We start from the raw sequence: 22,455 nt of genomic DNA, 5'->3' as shown, positions 1-22,455 counted from the left end.
CTCAGCTGGCTAATAACAACTGAACCGTTGCTAGACACTTCGACTAGCATCAAGAAGGTGAGGACGGCATATCTATCCTACTAGCTATCTCTCACAACTGAATCTGACATATAGCTGGTTTGCCAATAATGGTGCAGTTAGCTACAGTAGCAATCTGGCTAGCATCAGTTCTGTTGCTAACAGTAGTTCAAGCAGCACATCAGAACGACAAAAACAAAGTGGCCCGCGCACTTAGTATTCACTTCTAATTTGTATAAATGTTACTCGTTAGTTAGATAATTACGATATATTACACTTCAAGCTAACATTGTGCGATAATACTGGAAAAATTAGAGTTATTGGCTTGTTATTACCAGCTTCTGCAGATCTAAACGGTTCAAACTTCTGCTACACAGACTGCGTCCTACGTCACATCCTTTTTCCGTAAACACAAAACGGGAGCGTCCTTGTTGTCATAGAAACTGTCAAGCTGATGAAACGAGTGCTCATGCTGTCATTTCCAAAATGGTACCCTTTCTGTGCATTTGCAAGATGTTGCATTGAGTATAGAGTTAAATAGTTGTACATAATTCTGTGATGCAGACCTGCGTTTACTATGCACAGTTCTGTTTGGTTCTAGGTCAAATAAAATACAAATAATAATAATAATAATTGGAAACCAGCAGTCTAGGCTAGGCCCATTTGTAAATAGTTTCAAATAGAACTATTTACAGGATTTAAAAATATATATATTTTTAAATGCTTTCAAATACTAAAAAGTCGTTGGATTCGGCCACATTGTTTTAAAATACAAATATTTAAATATGCATAAATGTATGCCTATTTGAACCCAGGTCTGCTGTGATGTTACTTTTGACTAGTTACTGTATGTTTACATGCAAACATGTACACTCCACCCCCCAGAGTACATTTTAGCATTTTCAAAAATTCCACATAACATTCTACACTATACATAAAGTCAGCTAAAAAAATAAACGTCCTCTCACTGTCATCTGCATTTATCTTCAGCAAACTTAACATGTGTAAATATTTGCATGAACATAAGATTCAACAACTGAGACATAAACTGAACAAGTTCCACAGACATGTGACGAACAGAAATTGAATAATGTGTCCCTGAACAAAGGAGGGGTCAAAATCAAAGGTAACAGTCAGTATCTGGTGTGGCCACCAGCTGCATTAAGTACTGCAGTGCATCTCCTCCTCATGGACTGCACCAGATATGCCAGTTCTTGCTGTGAGATGTTACCCCACTCTCCCACCAAGGCACCTGTAAGTTGCCGGACATTTCTGGGGGGAATGGCCCTAGCCCTCACCCTCCGATTCCAACAGGTCCCAGACGTGCTCAATGGGATTGAGATCCAGGCTCTTCGCTGGCCATGGCAGAACAGTGACATTCCTGTCTTGCAGGAAATCACACACAGAGCGAGCAGTATGGCTGGTGGCATTGTCATGCTGGAGGGTCATGTCAGGATGATACTGCAGGAGGGGTACCACATGAGGGAGGAGGATGTCTTCCCTGTAACGCACAGCGTTGAGATTGCCTGCAATGACAACAAGCTCAGTCCGATGATGCTGTGACACACTGCCCCAGACCATGACGGACCCTCCACCTCCAAATCGATCCCGCTCCAGAGTACAGACCTCGGTGTAACGCTCATTCCGTTGATGATAAACGTGAATCCGACCATCACCCCTGGTGAGACAAAACCGCGACTCGTCAGAGAAGAGCACTTTTTGCTAGTCCTGTCTGTTCCAGCGATGGTGGGTTTGTGCCCATAGGCAATGTCGTTGCCGGTGATGTCTGGTGAGGACCTGCCTTACAACAGGCCTACAAGCCCTCAGGCCAGCCTCTCTCAGCCTATTGCGGACAGTCTGAGCGCTGATGGAGAGATTGTGTGTTCCTGGTGTAACTCGGGCAGTTGTTGTTGCCATCCTGTACCTGTCCCGCAGGTGTGATGTTCGGATGTACCGATCCGGTTCATTGAACAAGCATGGGAAACAGTGTTTAAACCCTTTACAATGAAGATCTGTGAAGAGTTATTTGGATTTTTATGAATTATCTTTGAAAGACAGGGTCCTGAAAAAGGTTTATTTTTTGCTGAGTTTACATGGTAAACCAAAATCATGATATTAATAGCAAACATTTACATATTGTCTTTTTTATTTTTGTAATGGAAATATTTAGGCCTATTATCAAGATCATGAATTTGGTGTACTATTTATAGGGCTAGCTGGTTTGGTTTGCGAAAGTGATTGAACGTGTTTTTTCAGCAAGCAATGCCATTCTTTATTCATTAGGGTCGTTCAACTAAAGGAGTTTATTTTGTATGCCTTTGATATTGTAAGTAGAAATTGGGCACCAATAATACATTTGTTATATTCAATGAATATAGACCACATGGAAAATTCGATCAAATGTTTTATATGAATAAACACTAAAAATTCAGCATTATGTCATCCCTCTGACTTCCAGGAAGGTTCTTAACCCACTTACCCCAAACATTTCTCCAAGTTTTCACATCATTGTAAAGCCCTAGTTGCTTTGATAAAGTCATTCCTGAAGAGTATTTATTTCATGTGATTACTGATTCATTTTAAGGTATAAAAAATAAGTCCCTCATTTTAGTGTCAACCCTGTTATGTAACCTGAACTCTCGTTTTAATATGGTAAAACTATTCCCTTTTAAATATTTGTTTTCAAAATAAACATGTAACATCTGATAGTCAAATCATAATGTAAAAGCAGGTGGGATGGTTCTACTCTTTTTGGCAATTTTCTGGTGTTTTGTAGTGGAAAACTGGGTGAGTTGAGAACATGTAAACTCTGTTACCCATAGATAGACAGGCTAGAAACTTTCATTTTCTTGTGTGAAGCTTGCATTCAAGTGCACCTCCCTCTTGCACACAACAAGCTTCCATTTCCCGTCACAATGGGATTCATGGCTGATTTAAAATGAGATTTAAAATGTTATGGTCAAACCTATTACTTTATTTGGCACTTAATTAGGTACTTACTTTAGTCTTTTTTTTACCTCTTGAGATGGGAAAAGTTTTTACAAATGATTGAACATGTGCTCTTTATGGCAGAATGTTACAATGAGGTGTAATCCAAAGATTTATTCACCAAATCGCACATTTTAAAAGGCACCGATTGGTGGAACGACCTAGAAATCGATGTGGCGAGGCAAGGTCACGCAGCCTGCTCACGATGAAAATAAAGAAAGTGGTCTGTGCAACAGAGGTAGATTTTGGAAACAAAGGTTGAACTGGGATTGTCCCAGGTACAAACATATTTGTTACCAGAAATTCTATAGGTCTAACTTTATGAGCTAGCCTAAATACAGATGATTTCCTGAGAATAGCCTACCGCTGTAATAATAAACTTCATCCACATGATGGCAATGCTGACTTACAATTTCCAACAGCTGCAGTTCAACACTGGCTATCATATTATTGACGTCACTTAGAATGAAAAAGAAGCGCTCAGCGGTGGCTCTAGCAAAAGGGAAACCCGCTGTCCAGTGGCTATTTCGCAGTTGCGGTAGCCTATAGTATTTTAGTGAGCGTGTAGAAATACAAGTGAAGATACCTTGGAGTAAAACTGAACCGTACGACCGTGTAGCCTACTTTTTTTCTGCAATGGCTGATCATCATCTTTTACATTATAGCGACTCAGCTGCGGTTGGGAACCGTTTCGCCCGCAAAGGTGCTCTGCGGCAGAAAAACGTGCATGAAGTCAAAAATCACAAATTTACTGCCAGGTTTTTCAAGCAACCGACATTCTGCAGTCATTGCACAGACTTCATATGGTAAGCATCAATGCTCTTGCGCACCCGTCATTGTGTGAAAGGAGAGAGGAAAAGTTGGTGCGCTCTCGTCATTCCGGTCGTGTTAGTGTATTTCCTTGTTTACCCTATTTGTTGTTTTTAATTATGCAAAATAGTTGCCTTATGTAAAGTGGTAAATGGTTTTGAGGCACTGCTATTAGACTTATCATTAGCCTATTAGGCGCTTATCCTCATCAAAATGTATAATTTATTAATTCAAATGATACCTTCTGTTATTAAATTAATTGGATGTAATAGTTATAAATGTTCAATAAATTCCATGATGGGAACAGTTAATTTCACATGCGCTATTCTCATAAAATCATATGAAGCTCGTGAAGGTGATGTCACCTTCCAAAAACACTCTTCTGCGCGCTGATTGTCAACTAGTACTCAGCGATAGAACTCTGTGCTCCCGAATTGGGTATGGATTTAAAATGTTTTTCTTTATTTAACTCGGCAAGGTAGTTAAGAACACATTTTATTTACAATGACGGCCTAGGGACAGTAGGTTAACTGCTTTGTTCAGGGGCAGAACGACAGATTTTTACCATGTCAGATCGGGGATTCGATCTAGCAACCTTTACTGGCCCAAAGCTCTAACCACTAGGCTAACTGATGTTAATGTGCAAATTGTTTTCCAACCAGGCCATACTAAACTCGCCCCATAATTACTCATCTTGCCAAGAATGACACACCCCCTTAATCAGAGGCATAATGTCTCAGATATTGTGTTTATTTTGCACTCTAAAACGTTCACATTCAGTAGGCTATTAAATTGATATTTCACGTCTTTTGAAGTCTAATTTCCCTCTTCCACACATCTTGCCATGCTCATGTCTTATAGCCTGGAGAAGTCTGTGAACTCTCAATCCATTGTACCTGTGCCACAGATCTTTCCAAGCTCATGTCTTATAGCCTGGAAACATCTAAACTCCATCTACTGTAAATGAGTACCATCAAATGATATAGCAATAACCCTACTGCTAGCTCTGGTCCAGTGCATTAGTGTGCTTTCCTTTACTAGTTGAGGAAAGCACACTAATGCCCCCCTGGACCAGAGCTACCCCACTAGGCACAGATGTCAGGTCATCTAATTAGTTTACATTTGGTTAAGATGTCAACTAACATGAATTCAAAACATTTGACATCATTGGATTTAGTTTTTTTTTTTTATGAACTAAATGCCCTTAAGACTTTTTGCAAATCCAAATTGATTCATGTTGTCACATTGATGTGTTGAAATGTGTTGAAATGACAGTGGTCCCAGTGGGACCCTACTGTATGACTTGGAGCATCAGAAGTACAGGTAAGACCACCATCTGTCCTGCTGTCACTCACTGCTCCTTCTCACTGCTTTTCACAGGGGATTTGGGAAACAAGGATTCCAGTGCCAAGGTAATCCAGTGTTCTGCATATGTGTACATGTTTACGCTCATATTTGCATGTGTACAGCAGTGGCGGTTCTAGACCATTTCAGGGGGGGGGGGGGGCGCAAGCTGGGGCCAGTTGTACTGTTAGAGGGGCCAGTTACATTATCATTTTCTTCACTGCATTGCAGGCAAAAGACCATGTTCATAATCATCATCGTTGCCACTGTCTAATAACAGATGTAGAGAACGATTTCTACGAACTAATTTCTGCTGTGTAAAAATTATTTCATACTCCACATTTAGGGTGGCCACAAGGGGTTCCAAAATTGTCACAGGGGCACTGGTCCCCCCTGCCCCCCAGAACCGCTAGTGATGTACAGTAATTTACATGTGTACACTCATGTTAGCTTAGCATTAGGTATCCAAATTCCATATACTGTATGATGCACATCCTATAGTTCCAGTACCAACAGTTAATCATTAATATTCATACCACTGTACAAGGGGATGTTGAACTGTCCACAAGCCAGTTTGGTTGATGTCAAATCCACTAGCAATCTACAAGTGAAGATGCCAGCTGCTTGTTCCTTTGTGTGGTTACTGTACATCTCAAAGCCCTGCTCAGAGTGCAACAATGTCTGCTATTCTTTCAAGAGCAAGGATACAGTCAGTGAAGGTTTCTGAATCTGCCAGCACCAAAGTACTTCCGCATAGACAACAGTTTAGACACATTGTGTAGTCTAGTAGGGCTCATTGAGTGCATTGAAAACTGTTCCGTCCAGACAGTGAGGTGATGACTGGCTAATCACTGGCTGGAGATTTGACTGCTCTTCCATGTATACTTTATGCAGTCTGTTCTCCTGAAGTGTAAACCCATCATATCATAATTCTATTCTCATTATTGTTCAGACAAGATGCTGCGTCTTTCTTATAGCTTGTTGATAATCAGGTCATTATTCACTCTTCCCCTTCCTCAGTAACTCTTAATATCCGGCAAAAACTTGGATGGGGCCAGTTTTCTCAAATTTACTTCAAAAGTGCAGCATTGCCACTTTTCAGGCTTCTCCCAAATATGGCATTCGCTAACAGTCTTCCACAGAAAAGTTAAACTACAGTACACTGCCTTTGTCAGTGCACTTTCACATTCTGTTTGATGAATTAATGTGCATGCAGAGCCACTTAATATGACTAAATACCAACGGTATCAGTTCTCTAGTCACAGCTGGAGGCCTTTGATTAGTCACTTCTAGGCTGGTTGGAAAAGTTAGTGAAGGATTTACAGCAATACCCAAGTTCCCAGTATCTGAAATGTAATTGTGTCTCTGAATCTCTCGGAGTCAGATTGTAACTATGAGGAAGGGTAAAGGAAAACTGACTGTTCGATTGTAAGCAATAGCAAATCTATGTTCCCAAAATAACCATTGAATTCAGAACAGCAAAATATAATTCCATGCCAAAAGTTTATTGGACATTCGCACATCACCAAGGGGGATGAACATCATGTAGAAACTATAGGATGTAGAAAAACATTAGTACCAAGTAATCAAAGCAAATCACATTTGGAATGCCATACACGTTCACACTTACCTTAAAGCCCATCATTCATGCATCAATTGCCAATGTCTGTGGGGAGAAACATTTGTCAGTCATCCAAATTAGACTACTGTACACATGTAGTTGTAACAGTACCTGATGATAGGATACTGCGCTCCTTTGGATCCAGCACTTGGTCTAAGGAGAGGCTGGTTAGGCACAGGTTTACTGATATCATGAGATACAACACTAACAGAGGGCTGGGCTGTGTCTCCTGGGGAGTAGAGGGTGTTGGAGAAAACCACTGCCTCGTTCATGGTCGTTATGGTTCTGAAAAATAATGCTGGGTGGAGGTAGAACAGGATCGTGGCAGCTGGTGGGGCCCAACACACTGCTTGATCCATGGGGCCGGTTCTTGCTGCTCAGCAGCAGAGGGAGATGTGTTTCCTTTACCTTGCTGGCCACCAGTGGATTCTGGAGATGGGTGGATGTGTCTGGGCTGCCACCCATAGGAGGTCCAACATTCTGAGGAACCCACAAGGGCAACCCACAGGGGTATTGGTTAACAGGACCTGCTACCTCATTAACACTGGGTCTCGAAGTCTTCTGAGAGCTTCTGGCTGCTTGGGACTTGTTCTGGTTGCTCAGGGACTGAAGGACAATAATTACAACATACCATTAATTGGGGTATTATGCCAACTGGTAATGTAATAGTATATCAATCTGATTATAATATATTCAAATTGTGATAAGACAGTACACATGCTTGACACCTACCAGTCTCACTACACATGGAATGGGAGAGCCTGGAGTAGTGGAGAGACGACATCTGTCCCTCTGTGTTAACACACCAGCAGTATCCTGTAGAGCCGTTGCACTGCTTTGGGGTGTACAGGCCCTCCTTGTTACACTGGGGTACATAGGCATGAGCTGATAAACATTTAGATTTATACTGTCATAACATCATAAAATACTATTTAAGTGACAGTGTTGGCAAAAGCCCAAAATGACAGGAAGCACAGCAGATGGAGTTACTTCAGTGCCACCAGAAATGTTCATTGGTTTTGTATTCAGAACGTGAAATTCAATATTTGAATGTGTAGTGCACAAATGTAATTTATAAAATTATTTGAAACTGAATCAAATTAATATTGCAGTTAAACTCAGTTTATTTTAATAAACATGTTTCTGCATGTACATTGATTGCTCTTCTACTACAAGGAAAGCACATTTTTCTAAGCAAACCCAAATCTTAGGAGTTGCACTTAATGCATGAGTTATTGAGATAGTGGTTCCAGTTTAGATAGATACATGTAGTGAAGTCTCCTTGGCAGGGCCAGTTGTATGGGGTGGATAAGCTGGGCATGGACCCCCAGAAAGAATGTGCCCTCCCTCAGTTGTTGCCCCATAAAGCGTTTTGAGTTACATTGGCCCGGTTTTACCAATGTAGTGCCTCAAGGCCTGCCAGTAGTGCAGACGGGACAGAGGCTATATGCTGGGTGCGCTCATGACCTGAGGGGGATGTAATATTAAAATCCAAAAATGCATTCTAATTGGAAACCAAGCCATGCAATGTAATGTAATTAAGGTACTGCCTTTACCTTATTTAGGAAGCTAATTTGACCCCGCACTGGGTGGGATCCAATGGACTTCCACAGAGAGCGATGTTGAGCAGCCTGCTGGCCCACACCGAGGTTGAGAGCCTAGCAGCCAATTTAATATTGGCCCATCAAGAGTGACGCAAAGTAAAATCGCAACCGCTGCCAGCGAACCCCACTCAGTTCTTCAAAAGATATGGCAGGCCTTTGTCAGCAATGCCGAGTGCAGTTGGTACTGAAACATTAGGGACATCACAGCAATGTGCAAACACTCTCCACCCTGAAGAACGTATTCAGTGAAGAGATGCAGCATTTCAGATCAACGAAAAGCCCAGCTGGCATTTGAGCGTGACCTGCCAAGTACATTTCACCAGGAAGGAGAATGGCTCAGAAAGGTCTGAGGTTCAACACAGCAACTCTAAAATGGTCAACTTCAACCTTTATGGCCCTGTCTGCCGTGCCAGAGTTAATATAATTCCCTCATGTACACCTTCTGGTTGTTCAGCAGATTTTATGCAAACTAGAGTTTAGGCCTTTGCTTTTTACTGCAATGCATCTTTTAGATATGCGATTGTCATTGATTGCATGTGTAACCAGTGTTAAATGGCTAGCTAGTTAGTGGGGTAGCGCGCTAATAGCGTTTCAAATCGGTGGTTTCACTTGAGACCTTGAAGTACTCATTTCCCTTGCTCTGCAAGGGCCGCGGCTTTTGTGGAGCGATGGGTAGAAAAATAATTTAATGTATAACATCTCTACCAGTATTGGATTTATAGATAAATGTTTACAAATGTTGGATTTCAAATATTCAGATGACACTTTAATTGATTTATAGAAGGAATAGACTCAAATGGTTATGCAATGTAAATGTATTTATTTATCTACTGGCCAGTGTTGAGGGTGACTTGGTGTACAGAAGGTGTCTGGTTCGAGCCCAGGTAGGGGCGAGGGACAGAAGCAAAGCTGTTGCACATGAGACTAATTGCTAGATCTACAGCTTTGCGTCATTTGATGGTATAGGGACAATGACCAATGTAGCCTACTGGTTGTGCGGCGAGGTGAGCCCTGGCAGGCGCTCCTGTGGTCTGACTGTTCACCTTGTTGGTGCCGAAATTGGCAGCTAACGTTACCCTTTCAGAGCACCGACTGGCGATAGCCTTCGGTCCATGGTCCTGAATTAATGTTACGGTGTGCCTTTGTAATGAGCGCATCTTGCGCTACCAGTCTTCGTGAGGCTCCTCTTCAACGTGGTGTGCAAAATTACAGTTTCCTATATGGCTGCATTTCAGATAGGCTTGGATTGTTTAAGTCACAATAGTATAGCCTACTGAAAGTAGTAAGTAAACTACATTACAGTCTGTGCGATAATATTGACATCACTTTTACAGTAGCTTATGCCTTCACGCGGTATGCTCAGAATGGACATTCACTCTTAATTGGAGCCGATTCAAATTGGCTACTACCATGTATGACATTTCACAGCCATGCATATAGAAGATGCACCTAGTATGCTTTCCTGAAAATCCCACAGAAAATATTTTGCACCTGGAGAAGTAGCGGCTTGGTTACGGTCATTGCGTAGTGTCAAGTGTGACAGCCTACAGCTGTATTTAGTGAAGTTTAAGCCATGTAGCGGGGCACATTCTATTGTGTTATTATATAAAGCAACGGTTGTGAACGTTTACATTTTTTTGTTACATTTGAACAGTAGGACCAATCAACTGGTGTTTAGGGCTCCAAAGCAATACTAAACCCAACATGTCCCATGTTTAATGAACTGGAATAACATCCCAGAAACGCATGCATATGCACAAAAAAACCTCCACAAATTGGTTACATCCCTGATAATCTATCCAGTGCAGTTGGGCATCGTGAGGCCCATTGTCGTGCCATTCATCCACCGCCTCATGGTTCAACATAATGCACAGCCCCATGTATCTGCACACATGTGTCTTTCGGGTGCATGTTTCTGTGAGTCTTAGAGTTCAGGAATGGAGTGTTGAGATAGTATTTGAGGTACTAGAGCCACATTCATAAGAACATTAAATATGCCACATTAGATTCAGGAACCACTTGGTACAGCCAGCTCATCATAGTGTTTCACTGTTTCCATCTACCTTTCCTGGCAGACAAAGTAACAGAATGTTTCCAAACCAAATGCATCCCAGTTTAATTAACTTCAGTAGGCTTAAACAATACAATAACTAAAATAGCCTATACATATTGAATTGGAATAGAATTAAGACTGAACCGTCATGAAACAGTTAACAGTTTCAATTTGTGCAAAACAAATGAGAATTTACATTCAATTTCTGGTGGCACCGAAATCACGCCATACCCATGTTGTCAAGGACAAACATACTGGCCAGGGAAACTGGAATGAGAGGGAGAGAAGAAAAGAAAACTCCATAGTAGCAGTTTAAACTCCATAAAGGTAAATAGTTTAAGAAACCCTGCCCTAGGCTATGGTTCAGGACCAAAGCGGGGCCCTGGGGATGTCAAAGGTCAGTCACTACAATACGTCTACACCATTCTTTAGTTGGGTCATGGGATGACAATTTCTCATTTGGGGCTCAAGTTTAAGAACCCAGGCCTAAGAGACCAAAATAAGACTAGAGGATAAACAAATACATCAGGTCAAATCAAAGTAATGACATTAGTAGTCATAGTGACATTTTTCAAAATAAGTTGTTTTAAAATCATAATATTGTGTTGAGTCAAAACTAATTATTTCAATGATCAAAAGAGCAGAAAAAGGCTTCCCATTTGACAGGAAAACTACTACTGCCTACAAACACAAGAGACCCTGAAAAAGCAGGGGGGAATGATTAGTAAAAGGGCCAGCACACCTTCAATAATACCACTTATTGAAGATAACCTATTTCTTACCTTAGAGTGTCCAAGAGCCATAGCAATCAGCTCAGTTGTAGAACTCCCCAGTAGCTATAGCGTGGCAACAGACAGCTTGCTAGAGCCTTCTGGTTTTAACTGGGAGAGTGCTGCTCTCTCCTTGTATTGGCACCTTGACTCTCCTCGGTTTCAATTCGAGACTAAAGGACCTTATCATTTAACATAATGAATAGAGTTGACTTGTTTTCCTATTTCAGCATGACACGCAAACCTACAGTGCCTTGCGAAAGTATTCGGCCCCCTTGAACTTTGCGACCTTTTGCCACATTTCAGGCTTCAAACATAAAGATATAAAACTGTATTTTTTGTGAAGAATCAACAACAAGTGGGACACAATCATGAAGTGGAACGACATTTATTGGATATTTCAAACTTTTTTAACAAATCAAAAACAGAAAAATTGGGCGTGCAAAATTATTCAGCCCCCTTAAGTTAATACTTTGTAGCGCCACCTTCAGTGTTTTGATCAAACTGTTGTCCAAGTATCAAAAACAGTACAATCATTTATGTGACTCTCAGTAACCTTCTAGTGTGATAACCATGGACTTGTCTCTGGGCAGTCTCTACCAGTGGAGGTTGCTGCGGATGGATCATAATAATGGCTGGAACGGCGTGAATGGAATGGCATCAAACACACGTAAATCATGTGTTTCATGTATTTGATACCGTTTCACTCATTCTGCTCCAGCTGTTACCATGAACGAATTAAGGTGCCAGACAGAGTCAGGCACTATAGAGTCAGACAGGGACACTACTACTGCACAAGGGCCCAGATGTCCACACCATGTTACCATAGTCTCTGCCAGTGTAGTGTCCCTCTCAGGATACTTGATACACCAAGCCAGGTAACTGTGTGTAGACAGAGCAACGCTGAAGGTAAATGCTAGAGAGGGAGGGAGAGATATAAAGGGTAGGTAGAGAGTGAGATTAAGAGTACAAAAGGAGAAAATAACAGGGAGGTAGCAGGCAAGGTGGAGAGATTAGGATGTAAAGGCTAGGGGAGAGAATGAAGGAGGGAGAGTTGAAGGAATGACAGAAGAGGAAGGAAATAGCAGAGGAGAGGGAATGAGAGGAATGGAGGGAGAGAGAATGAGGGGAATGGAGGGAGAGGGAATGAGGGGAATGGAGGGAGAGAGAATGAGGAGAATGGAGGGAGAGAGAATGAGGAGAATGGAGGGAGAGAGAATGAGGGGAATGGAGGGAGAGAGAATGAGGGGAATGGAGGGAGAGAGAATGAGGGGAATGGAGGGAGAGAGAATGAGGGGAATGGAGGGAGAGAGAATGAGGGGAATGGAGGGAGAGAGAATGAGGGGAATGGAGGGAGAGGGAATGAGGGGAATGGAGTGAGAGAGAATGAGGGGAAAGGAAGGAGAGAGAATGAGGTGAATGGAGGGAGAGAGAATGAGGGGAATGGAGGGAGAGAGAATGAGGGGAATGGAGGGAGAGAGAATGAGGGGAATGGAGGGAGAGAGAATGAGGGGAATGGAGGGAGAGAGAATGAGGGGAATGGAGGAGAGAGAATGAGGGGAATGGAGGGAGAGAGAGTACAGGTTCAGTAGGGAGAGAGAGAATGAGGGGAATGGAGGGAGGGAGAATACAGGTTCAGTAGGGAGAGAGAGAATGAGGGGAATGGAGGGAGAGAGAGTACAGGTTCAGTAGGGAGAGAGAGAATGAGGGGAATGGAGGGAGAGAGAGTGTGCATGTACATTGTAATAAAAAGAGAGCTAGTGCTGCTCCCCCCTCTCACCTCCTAAGGTCACGGTGCCTGGCCTCGGAGCCTCTAGCGTCCCTGTGCCCTTCTCATGTTAGCTCTGTCACAGCACAGGGTCACGGTACAGAGTAGCGATGCTCCAGGGAGCAGGTCTGAAGCCTTAATTAACTGTCAGTCCACACCACCAGGCTGCACTGCCACACGATGGGCCAAGCGCTGGAGAGTCCACTGATTTATCACCAATTTACTATTGAAATTAAATGGAGAGGGGAGAGGTTTACTGTTTACACTCTATAGGACAGTGATTCATAAGGCCAGGAGTGATTCATAAGGCCAGGAGTGATTCATAAGGCCATGAGTGATTCATAAGGCCAGGGATGGTATTCTCACAGCACCTCAGAGTAGGAGTGTGGCTCTAGGTTCAGGTCCTCCCTGTCCATGTAATCTGCTAAATTGATCCTACACTCTTAGAAAAAATTGTTCCATAAGTTTTTTTTTGCAGAGATAGGATTCTACCAATAACCATTTTTCATCAGAAGAACCTGTTTTAGAAGACAAGGGTTATTTGTAAGGCAAAGGGTTCTACCTAGAACCCTTAACATCCTAAGAACTGTTTTTTGAAGAAAGGGTTCTTTTATGATTCTTTGGGAGGCAAGAAGGGTTCTACTTAGAACCACACTCTGTGTGTACAAAACATTAAGGACACCTTCCTAATATTGAGTTGCATGGACTCTACAAGGTGTCTAAAGCGTTCCACAGGGATGTTGGAGATTTTCAGAATTGTTTTTTTTTACTGTAAAATCTGTGTTTTTGTATTGGTTGGTTGATTCATTTTATGCTACACAAAGATACATAGCATACAGGTTTTTAAACTAATTCAATCTGTTAGTAATTGGATGTATTGCACCCGTTACTGAGATGGTTGTTCCAGTTTAGATGTTTGAGGTAGTAATTGTATTAAATCTTCCCTTCCCTGGCAGTTATGCTGAATACAGGTTTCAGTTGATTAGCAATTCCACTTGTTGGACATCTTTACTCTGGCTGGATTCCAATAGGAATTACACATCACTTTGCAAGCCACCATAATGTGACTTACAGGTCTGATGTGGCCTGTAAACCACAAGACTGGTAGAACCGTTCTAGGAAGGACCCTCCAAAGAAAGAAGGTTTCTCGGTAGAACCCTTCATTGAGGGTTCTGGATAAAATCCTCTCCTAAGAGTTCTACCCAGCACCAAAAAGGGTTACCCTGTATGGTTCTACTTAGTTCAGCACTCCCCCTCTGAGATGCTTTATGATCATGTGACCTGACCAGGACAAACTCTGGGTCATTAAGCTACAAGGTCAGGTTGGACCAAGTTATGCACACATCAGTCTGTTGGTATCAATATGGAACCTAGTTCAACAACCATATCTGTTATTAGTGTGAAGCATAGAATACGGAATTAGAATACTCATTTAATAGGATCTCTGTGGTGTGAAGTCTGTATCCCACAATTGCTATACTGTACTTACTAGGGCATAATAGTGATACAATGGAACTCACAGAATAAATGTTATGAATAGCGGACCTGGCAGCCTAGTTAGTTGGGTTTTGGAGCACAGAGTGGGCCAGCAGACGGAGTGGTTTTATTAAGTGTTGTTGGCCCACTGGGCAACAGTGATCGTGAAGATACAGTATGTACACATGTATAATCTCACACATCTGAAAGCTAAAGCAACTGCCCGTTGTTTATACATGACTAGGCCTCTCTGCTCGCAAGGCCAAATGGCTTAAGGTAATGGTCTGTTCGGACAAAGGCCTACTAAGGACAGGTGGATGATCCATACATGAAACAATAAACACAGCTCAGACACAGTAAACATGTATTTTACAACAAATATAATGTTAACTGGAAGTAGTATAATTCATTTTAAAAAGCACAAAATGTTATATTATACAACTGACTTTTCAGAATAGATGATCTCAAACATTGCACACCACTAGGCTACACATGAGACGTGCGAGTGCACTCTAGAACACCCATCATGAGAGCCAAGCTGGGGTGCGTTCAATTCGATTAAAAGTTTGCTACTTTGAGTGACAGTTTCTACTGAATGACACTATTCCCAAAACATTCTTCAACAGCCTTTGAGGTACGTTTGCTCCATTTGATGGGTGTGGAGGAGTGTATCTTGAAGCAGAGAATGACGTATTTAAAGGGCAGTGGAGCATTCCACTACCAAACCCCTCACCTTTTTTCAACTGGTCATTCTGAGCAGCATCGTTTCCGTGTAATTGAGCGTTACAGTACGTTCTTTTGTACAGTCAAAGTTGCAGTCATAATGTTACAAACTAAACAGTGTATTTCAGACAAACTAAACAGTGTATTTCAGACAAACTAAACAGTGTATTTCAGACAAAATAAACAACATCATGACTTTATCTAAGCATGAATGTAAATAAATACTATTGGTAACATATACAAATGCGATCTCTTATCTGAACATGAGTAAATAGGCAACTTTAATTACACGCGAAAGTGAGAGACAACAAACCATACAGGAGATATATTAGCGATAGGCCTATTCCTCAAAGCCTGAATCTTCACAATCAACAAATGGTATGTGCTGGATTCTTCTCATGAGCAGAGTAGCCTAACCTTGATGCCAGAACTCACATGGGAAGCTTGTGAGAGACAGGAGTGGAGCAGTGAGCTATGCATAGGATTGTAGGCCTATGTGGATGTGTTGGATGGTGGAATCCTCTCAGAGGGCTGTGAACTGATGATCCATGCCCACCAACACACATTGAAAGTGGGATGATATGATAACAGATGCGTGTTCTTGGACACGCAGAGTGCTTGTTCTTGGAAAGACCAGGGATCTGAAAAGTCTGCCAGTTGGATTCTCCGTCCCAGGAGATGTGTCTATGCTCCCTCTCTCTCAACTTCATGGGATGGACATATACTGGCTTTTTGTAGTTCCTGTTCACTCAGTTGTGTGTGTGTGTGTGTGTGTGTGTGCGCGCGTGCGTGCTTGCGTGTGTGCGTGCGTGCATATGGTACAGTGTGTGGGGTACATTGTTCGAAAGTGTGTTAGGTTCATTGTTCAATGCCCTTGATATCTAGGCCTTTTCTTTAGATATTGAGAACTCACCTCCTATCATATGGCAAACAATTCCCACAGGACACAGGCTTCACTGAATCTCCCCTCACCACAGTAAAGACATCTCATCTTGAAATGGACTGAACTGAATAGAATACCATAAAATAGAACAGAATAGAAACCTCAGCTTGAACTGAGAGTATGGTTGATTAAGTAGGGCAATTCCACTGGAACAGAATGACACTGAGACTCCGATTTTTCCCTTTAAAATGTATGTCTAACCCTAGTGCATACTGTACAGCACTGGCAGGGAACAGCTAGAGTCTGAATATGACCCCACTGCTTCATCTGTACCACAGAGGTCAGAGGCTACCTTATCTGCACCAAGGATGACAGTGAATGTTCTGTCATATGTAGAGAGAGACCTTATGCATGACTGCTGAGAGTTGCCATGAGATGGTACAAATCATTTGTCCTAAATCTTGGGATTCATACTTGTATCCCTTGTTTAACTCTTCATGATAGAGATCTCAATGCCTGTGCCTTTCTCCAACTGTTTATTTATTCAATGAGCTGTACGTGTGAGGCACTAGGCAAGCTTTTCAGTATAAGGATAATTAATATTTGCATCATACCTCACTGGGGACTATTTGGGCTTCAATCATACTTTTATATTTTAAGCAGAGAGGATATTGCACGCTTGTTGTATAACATAAATGTGTCATTCCTCTCCCTTGGCTATTGGGGCTTTAATAATACCGTTTCTATTTATTTAAACTACAGTCTATGGGACTTGTACTGTAACATCATATTCTAACATTTGCGTCTCAATCTCACAGCATAATCTCCTGCAACAGCATCTCGTAAAGCGATGCCAAGCCGACTGCCTTGAGTACAGGATGAGTTATCAATTACCCAGGGAGACCTGCCGGCAGCGTTTTCCAGGCGACCAGCCTCCCTTGCCTCCTTTCTCTGCCCACCTCCACAGCAGAGGGTAGTGGAAGGGAGCGTGGGCCGGAGTAGTGGCGAGGTGAGACGTCTTTATTGTAGTGTGTCTTAGTGTGGGAGGAGGCTGAGCACCCTGCAGCTCCCATGGGGCTGTGTACTCTACTCACTTGGAGCCATTTGGTTGGTATTACTCAGAATGGGAGTGTGTGTACGGTGGATGTGTGTGTGTGCGTGATATTGGCCTGTGTGCGTGAGTGCGTGTGTGTGTGCATATGGCCTGTGTGTGTGTCTGTGTGAGTGCCTGTGTATTGGAAGGATGGAGTTGTGTGTGTGTGTATGTGTGTGTGTGTGTGTGTGTGTGTGTGTGTGTATGTGTGTGTGTGTGTGTGTGTGTGTGTGTGTGTGTGTGTGTGACTGTGTAGAGGTCACAAGATCAGTTTCAAATTTATTTGCTTTCTTAGTTTCTTTCAGCAGTCTGTATGCATATTGTTCAGAGGTAGAGGTAACCGCGGTAACTAAGGTAATTCCTGGTTATTGGCCAGTCTAGTTTGATCTGGTTCTAGTGGACTTTGTAAAGGTCACTGGCTGGGATCCACGGTCCACTCTGGAGACGTTGTATCACTGTCATATGGCCATGCTGAGACACTGGCCCATTCACAGGCTGCTTCTCTCTCTCTCTCTCTCTCTCTCTCTCTCTCTCTCTCTCTCTCTGTCTGTCTGTCTGTCTCTTCCTGCTTCTGTCTCTCTGCCTCCCCCTCTCTCTTTCTTTCTCTCTTTAACAGAAACATTCCCTCTCTTCCACTCTCACTACCTATCCCCCTTTCTGTCGTCTCTCACACAATTTGCTGAAATAATCCCTGTCCAATCTAGTTTTTTCAGACAACCTGAAGAGTTGATGGGATGTGTGAAATGAAATCGTGAATCCTAAAACACATTATCACCCTGGCAGAACTCACAGTTTAGAATGAAAAAAAACTGTAATTCAGCCATCAGGCAAGTGTTATGGAAGAGACCTTGTAAGTGAAGCAGAACAGGATGAAAACAGATTGTCATATCAAGCAGATGAGATATTGATATTCAATATTAAAGGTAAAATCCACCTAAAATCACATATTCCTTCAATGTAGTGTTAAATAACACTAATATGTGAGAACAATATTTTTTGTGAAGAAATCTTTCATTTTGGTGTTATAATAAGGTTGGTAGCAACATGGAAAATTGTTGTGGATATCTGTTGCAGCTCAGGTCTACTACAAAATCCAAAATGCTATGCTATCTATATGGGCTGGCTGGCTAGCTAGCAAATGTAGCTACACACAATAATACCAAAGACCATATCAGCATGTAATGTAGCTAATTAGCTGTAAAATTGCTTAAAGAAACTGCACTATCTCACAATGTTCAACCTGCAGATCGATGTGCCTCACAGAGCGGAGTCTAACATTCGCAACGACAGACATACTTTTGAGGAGATGGGAAACATTGCCCATGATACTCGCGTTGCGTTCTGAGCGATTCTGGGACAAAGAGTGCCCTCCTTCGAGGAGTGAATGGGAGTCTATTGGGCGCTAGCTCAAAATTCCAACATTAGCATGAATTTCATCAACAAGTAGTACAACATTTGAAATCTTTCCCGAGATGGGAGATAAGTCACTTGCTATTTGTATTATCTTATACCTTTGGATTCGTGATATTACATACTTTCGAGGAAAATGGGCACCTTTCTTACACTGACTTTATATAGGGATTGCGTGACGACTAGCTTAGCAACCACATGACACAGCATGACATTGTGAACGCGATTGGTCAACAGTCTGCTGAGTGGGGTGTTTCGATAATATATATAGTTCTGCACCATGCAATGCACCCTGGACTAAAGAGGCAGACAAATGTGCTAGACCCTCTGTTAAATTCTACATTTCTCGAGGTCGGAATATCGGTAAAATATGATCAATGACTCATTGGAGAGAAGACATCCTCCCGAGTTATGACATCGGCCAGTATTGAAGTCTGACAGGTATGATAGATGTTTTCACCATCTAAAAGTCCTGTTCATATTTACTTCCAGTGTAGCGAGAGAGACTTTATCACGGTTGTACGTAATAGCGAACAGATTTCTGCTTAAACGCCAATAACTCAGATACACATAAAAACATGAAATGACCCAGGGAATCGATAGAACATCCCTCAGAGATGCACAAAAACAAAATAACATAAAAAATAGGTGACCCTTTCCTTTAAGTAATAGGTCTTCACCAATGCTGCCCAAATGTGGCAGTGTTAGCTTTTGCTTAGCGTCAGTGAGTGTCAATGATGCCTGTTCTACGTGGATCCATCTATGACAGTGAGTGTCTGTGTGTGTTTGTGTCTGTGTGTGTGTGTGTGTGTGTGTGTGTGTGTGACTTGGATCAGTCATGGCCACAGTGACAGGGATGATCTCCTCTCTTCTCTCCTCTCCTTTCTTCTCGGCCCCGTGGCCCTTTGATGTGAAGTGGTTGTGGAGCTGGCAGTGCCATCTGGAGAGCTTAGCCCAGGGCCAGGAGGAGAGCAGGAGAGGAAAAGAGCGTCTGGACAGGGTCTAGAGATTTAGAGAGGACAGAGATGAGGGGAAGAAGGAAGTGTAGCGTGAGGGACAACCCATAGATACTATACCTTGTCAACCTCTAACCTGTTACAGAAGGGAGAGAGAGGGGAAGATAAAGAGGAGAGGCCAGTGAGAAAGAGTCCAAGCTGGATGTGGTCTAATGTGAGAGAAGGAGAGAACGAGTGAAGAAGAGAGAGAGAGATGGAGAGGAAAAGGAAAGAGAGAGAAGGAGAAGTTCCAGACATCAGCAGTGCTGAGTGGTTCTGAGTCCTGTTCCAGACATCAGCAGTGCTGAGTGGTTCTGAAGCCTGTTCCAGACATCAGTAGTGCTGAGTGGTTCTGAGTCCTGTTCCAGACATCAGTAGTGCTGAGTGGTTCTGAGTCCTGTTCCAGACATCAGCAGTGCTGAGTGGTTCTGAGTCCTGTTCCAGACATCAGCAGTGCTGAGTGGTTCTGAGTCCTGTTCCAGACATCAGTAGTGCTGAGTGGTTCTGAAGCCTGTTCCAGACATCAGCAGTGCTGAGTGGTTCTGAGTCCTGTTCCAGACATCAGCAGTGCTGAGTGGTTCTGAGTCCTGTTCCAGACATCAGCAGTGCTGAGTGGTTCTGAAGCCTGTTCCAGACATCAGCAGTGCTGAGTGGTTCTGAAGCCTGTTCCAGACATCAGTAGTGCTGAGTGGTTCTGAGTCCTGTTCCAGACATCAGCAGTGCTGAGTGGTTCTGAGTCCTGTTCCAGACATCAGCAGTGCTGAGTGGTTCTGAGTCCTGTTCCAGACATCAGCAGTGCTGAGTGGTTCTGAAGCCTGTTCCAGACATCAGTAGTGCTGAGTGGTTCTGAGTCCTGTTCCAGACATCAGCAGTGCTGAGTGGTTCTGAAGCCTGTTCCAGACATCAGTAGTGCTGAGTGGTTCTGAGTCCTGTTCCAGACATCAGCAGTGCTGAGTGGTTCTGAAGCCTGTTCCAGACATCAGTAGTGCTGAGTGGTTCTGAGTCCTGTTCCAGACATCAGCAGTGCTGAGTGGTTCTGAAGCCTGTTCCAGACATCAGTAGTGCTGAGTGGTTCTGAGTCCTGTTCCAGACATCAGCAGTGCTGAGTGGTTCTGAAGCCTGTTCCAGACATCAGTAGTGCTGAGTGGTTCTGAAGCCTGTTCCAGACATCAGCAGTGCTGAGTGGTTCTGAAGCCTGTTCCAGACATCAGTAGTGCTGAGTGGTTCTGAGTACTGTTCCAGACATCAGTAGTGCTGAGTGGTTCTGAGTACTGTTCCAGACATCAGCAGTGCTGAGTGGTTCTGAGTCCTGTTCCAGACATCAGTAGTGCTGAGTGGTTCTGAGTCCTGTTCCAGACATCAGTAGTGCTGAGTGGTTCTGAGTACTGTTCCAGACATCAGCTGTGCTGAGGGGTTCTGAGTTCTGTTCCAGACATCAGCTGTGCTGAGTGGTTATGAGTCCTGTTCCAGACATCAGTAGTGCTGAGTGGTTCTGAGTCCTGTTCCAGACATCAGCAGTGCTGAGTGGTTCTGAAGCCTGTTCCAGACATCAACTGTGCTGAGTGGTTCTGAGTTCTGTTCCAGACATCAGCTGTGCTGAGTGGTTATGAGTCCTGTTCCAGACATCAGCTGTGCTGAGTGGTTCTGAGTCCTGTTCCAGACATCAGCTGTGCTGAGTGGTTCTGAGTCCTGTTCCAGACATCAGCTGTGCTGAGTGGTTATGAGTCCTGTTCCAGACATCAGCTGTGCTGAGTGGTTCTGAGTCCTGTTCCAAAGTGACATTAAGGTTAGCTTGACTCAGAACAGAACATTAATTAAGAACAGCTAAAATATACACTCTTGAAATATGTGACACAACTCCTGATCTGAGCTCAGTTCAACATCTTATATTTACATTTACAGTGAGTGTCTCACTTAGCTGTGCACTAAATTATTAAGGACTGAAACCAGTCTGTGTAGGTTGCTCCACTCCGCTCTCCAGGAGCCTCTGTCCCCTGCAGGTGATATCATCATGTATGATATGTTAGTTACAATGACGAGTGGACCGGTGACACATGCGAGGCAAACAGGCTGTCACTTAGTGAGCCCTAATGGCAGCGTGGGAGGAGAGCCGAACAGTGGACCTCATTAACCAATCAAGGAGCAGAAGTGTGGGGGCAGCGGAACGGGGGAGAGAGTGAGACAGAGAGTTACACTAGCTAGAGCTTTCTTATGATGGAGACATGAAACAATAAACATCTTACACAACCAAAGGCTGGCTCAGCCATGCTGATTATCTTCTTCAAATATGGCCTATCTCTGTGTCTCAGATGCTGAGGAGGAGCCTTGTACCACCAAGCTGCTCAGTGTTTGAAGACAGCTGGGCTTGGTTGGTTGGAGTGTGGGTTGATTTGTAGTTTCTTGGTTTACCACAATAAAGCTCTGCTATAGGATATTATTACATGGGCTCAGAGCTTACCTGGTCAGGTTGTAGGCTACCTGTTACTAATAAAGCTCTGCTATAGTATATTATTACATGGGCTCAGAGCTTACCTGGTCAGGTTGTAGGCTACCTGTTACTAATAAAGCTCTGCTATAGGATATTATTACATGGGCTCAGAGCTTACCTGGTCAGGTTGTAGGCTACCTGTTACTAAATAAAGCTCTGCTATAGTATATTATTACATGGGCTCAGAGCTTACCTGGTCAGGTTGTAGGCTACCTGTTACTAATAAAGCTCTGCTATAGTATATTATTACATGGGCTCAGAGCTTACCTGGTCAGGTTGTAGGCTACCTGTTACTAATAAAGCTCTGCTATAGGATATTATTACATGGGCTCAGAGCTTACCTGGTCAGGTTGTAGGCTACCTGTTACTAAATAAAGCTCTGCTATAGGATATTATTACATGGGCTCAGAG

At 43.0% G+C, this 22,455-nt stretch overlaps 2 protein-coding genes across 3 annotated transcripts in view; one reads left to right on the top strand and one right to left on the bottom strand.

The window, feature by feature from the left end:
• Positions 1-449, bottom strand: part of cep112 (centrosomal protein 112) — a 221,621-nt gene extending 221,172 nt beyond the window's left edge. The window contains exon 1 of the mRNA XM_031814326.1: positions 354-449. The gene's annotated coding sequence lies outside the window, so the exon portion shown is untranslated. The remainder of the gene's footprint in view (positions 1-353) is intronic.
• A 3,067-nt stretch (positions 450-3,516) lies between these two features.
• prkcab (protein kinase C, alpha, b) overlaps positions 3,517-22,455 on the top strand; it is a 215,227-nt gene continuing 196,288 nt past the window's right edge. Inside the window, exons 1-2 of one of the 2 annotated variants that reach the window (XM_031814324.1) lie at positions 3,517-3,812; positions 5,197-5,228. In XM_031814324.1, the coding sequence (XP_031670184.1) occupies positions 3,643-3,812; positions 5,197-5,228 (202 nt within the window). In that variant the 5' untranslated portion in view covers positions 3,517-3,642. The remainder of the gene's footprint in view (positions 3,813-5,196; positions 5,229-22,455) is intronic. The other variant, XM_031814325.1, reaches the window with a different exon arrangement.

Source organism: Oncorhynchus kisutch, unplaced genomic scaffold, assembly GCF_002021735.2.
Source record: "Oncorhynchus kisutch isolate 150728-3 unplaced genomic scaffold, Okis_V2 Okis06b-Okis10b_hom, whole genome shotgun sequence".
In the NCBI taxonomy this organism is placed as follows: domain Eukaryota; kingdom Metazoa; phylum Chordata; class Actinopteri; order Salmoniformes; family Salmonidae; genus Oncorhynchus; species Oncorhynchus kisutch.
This window is presented reverse-complemented; position numbering and strand designations above follow the sequence as displayed.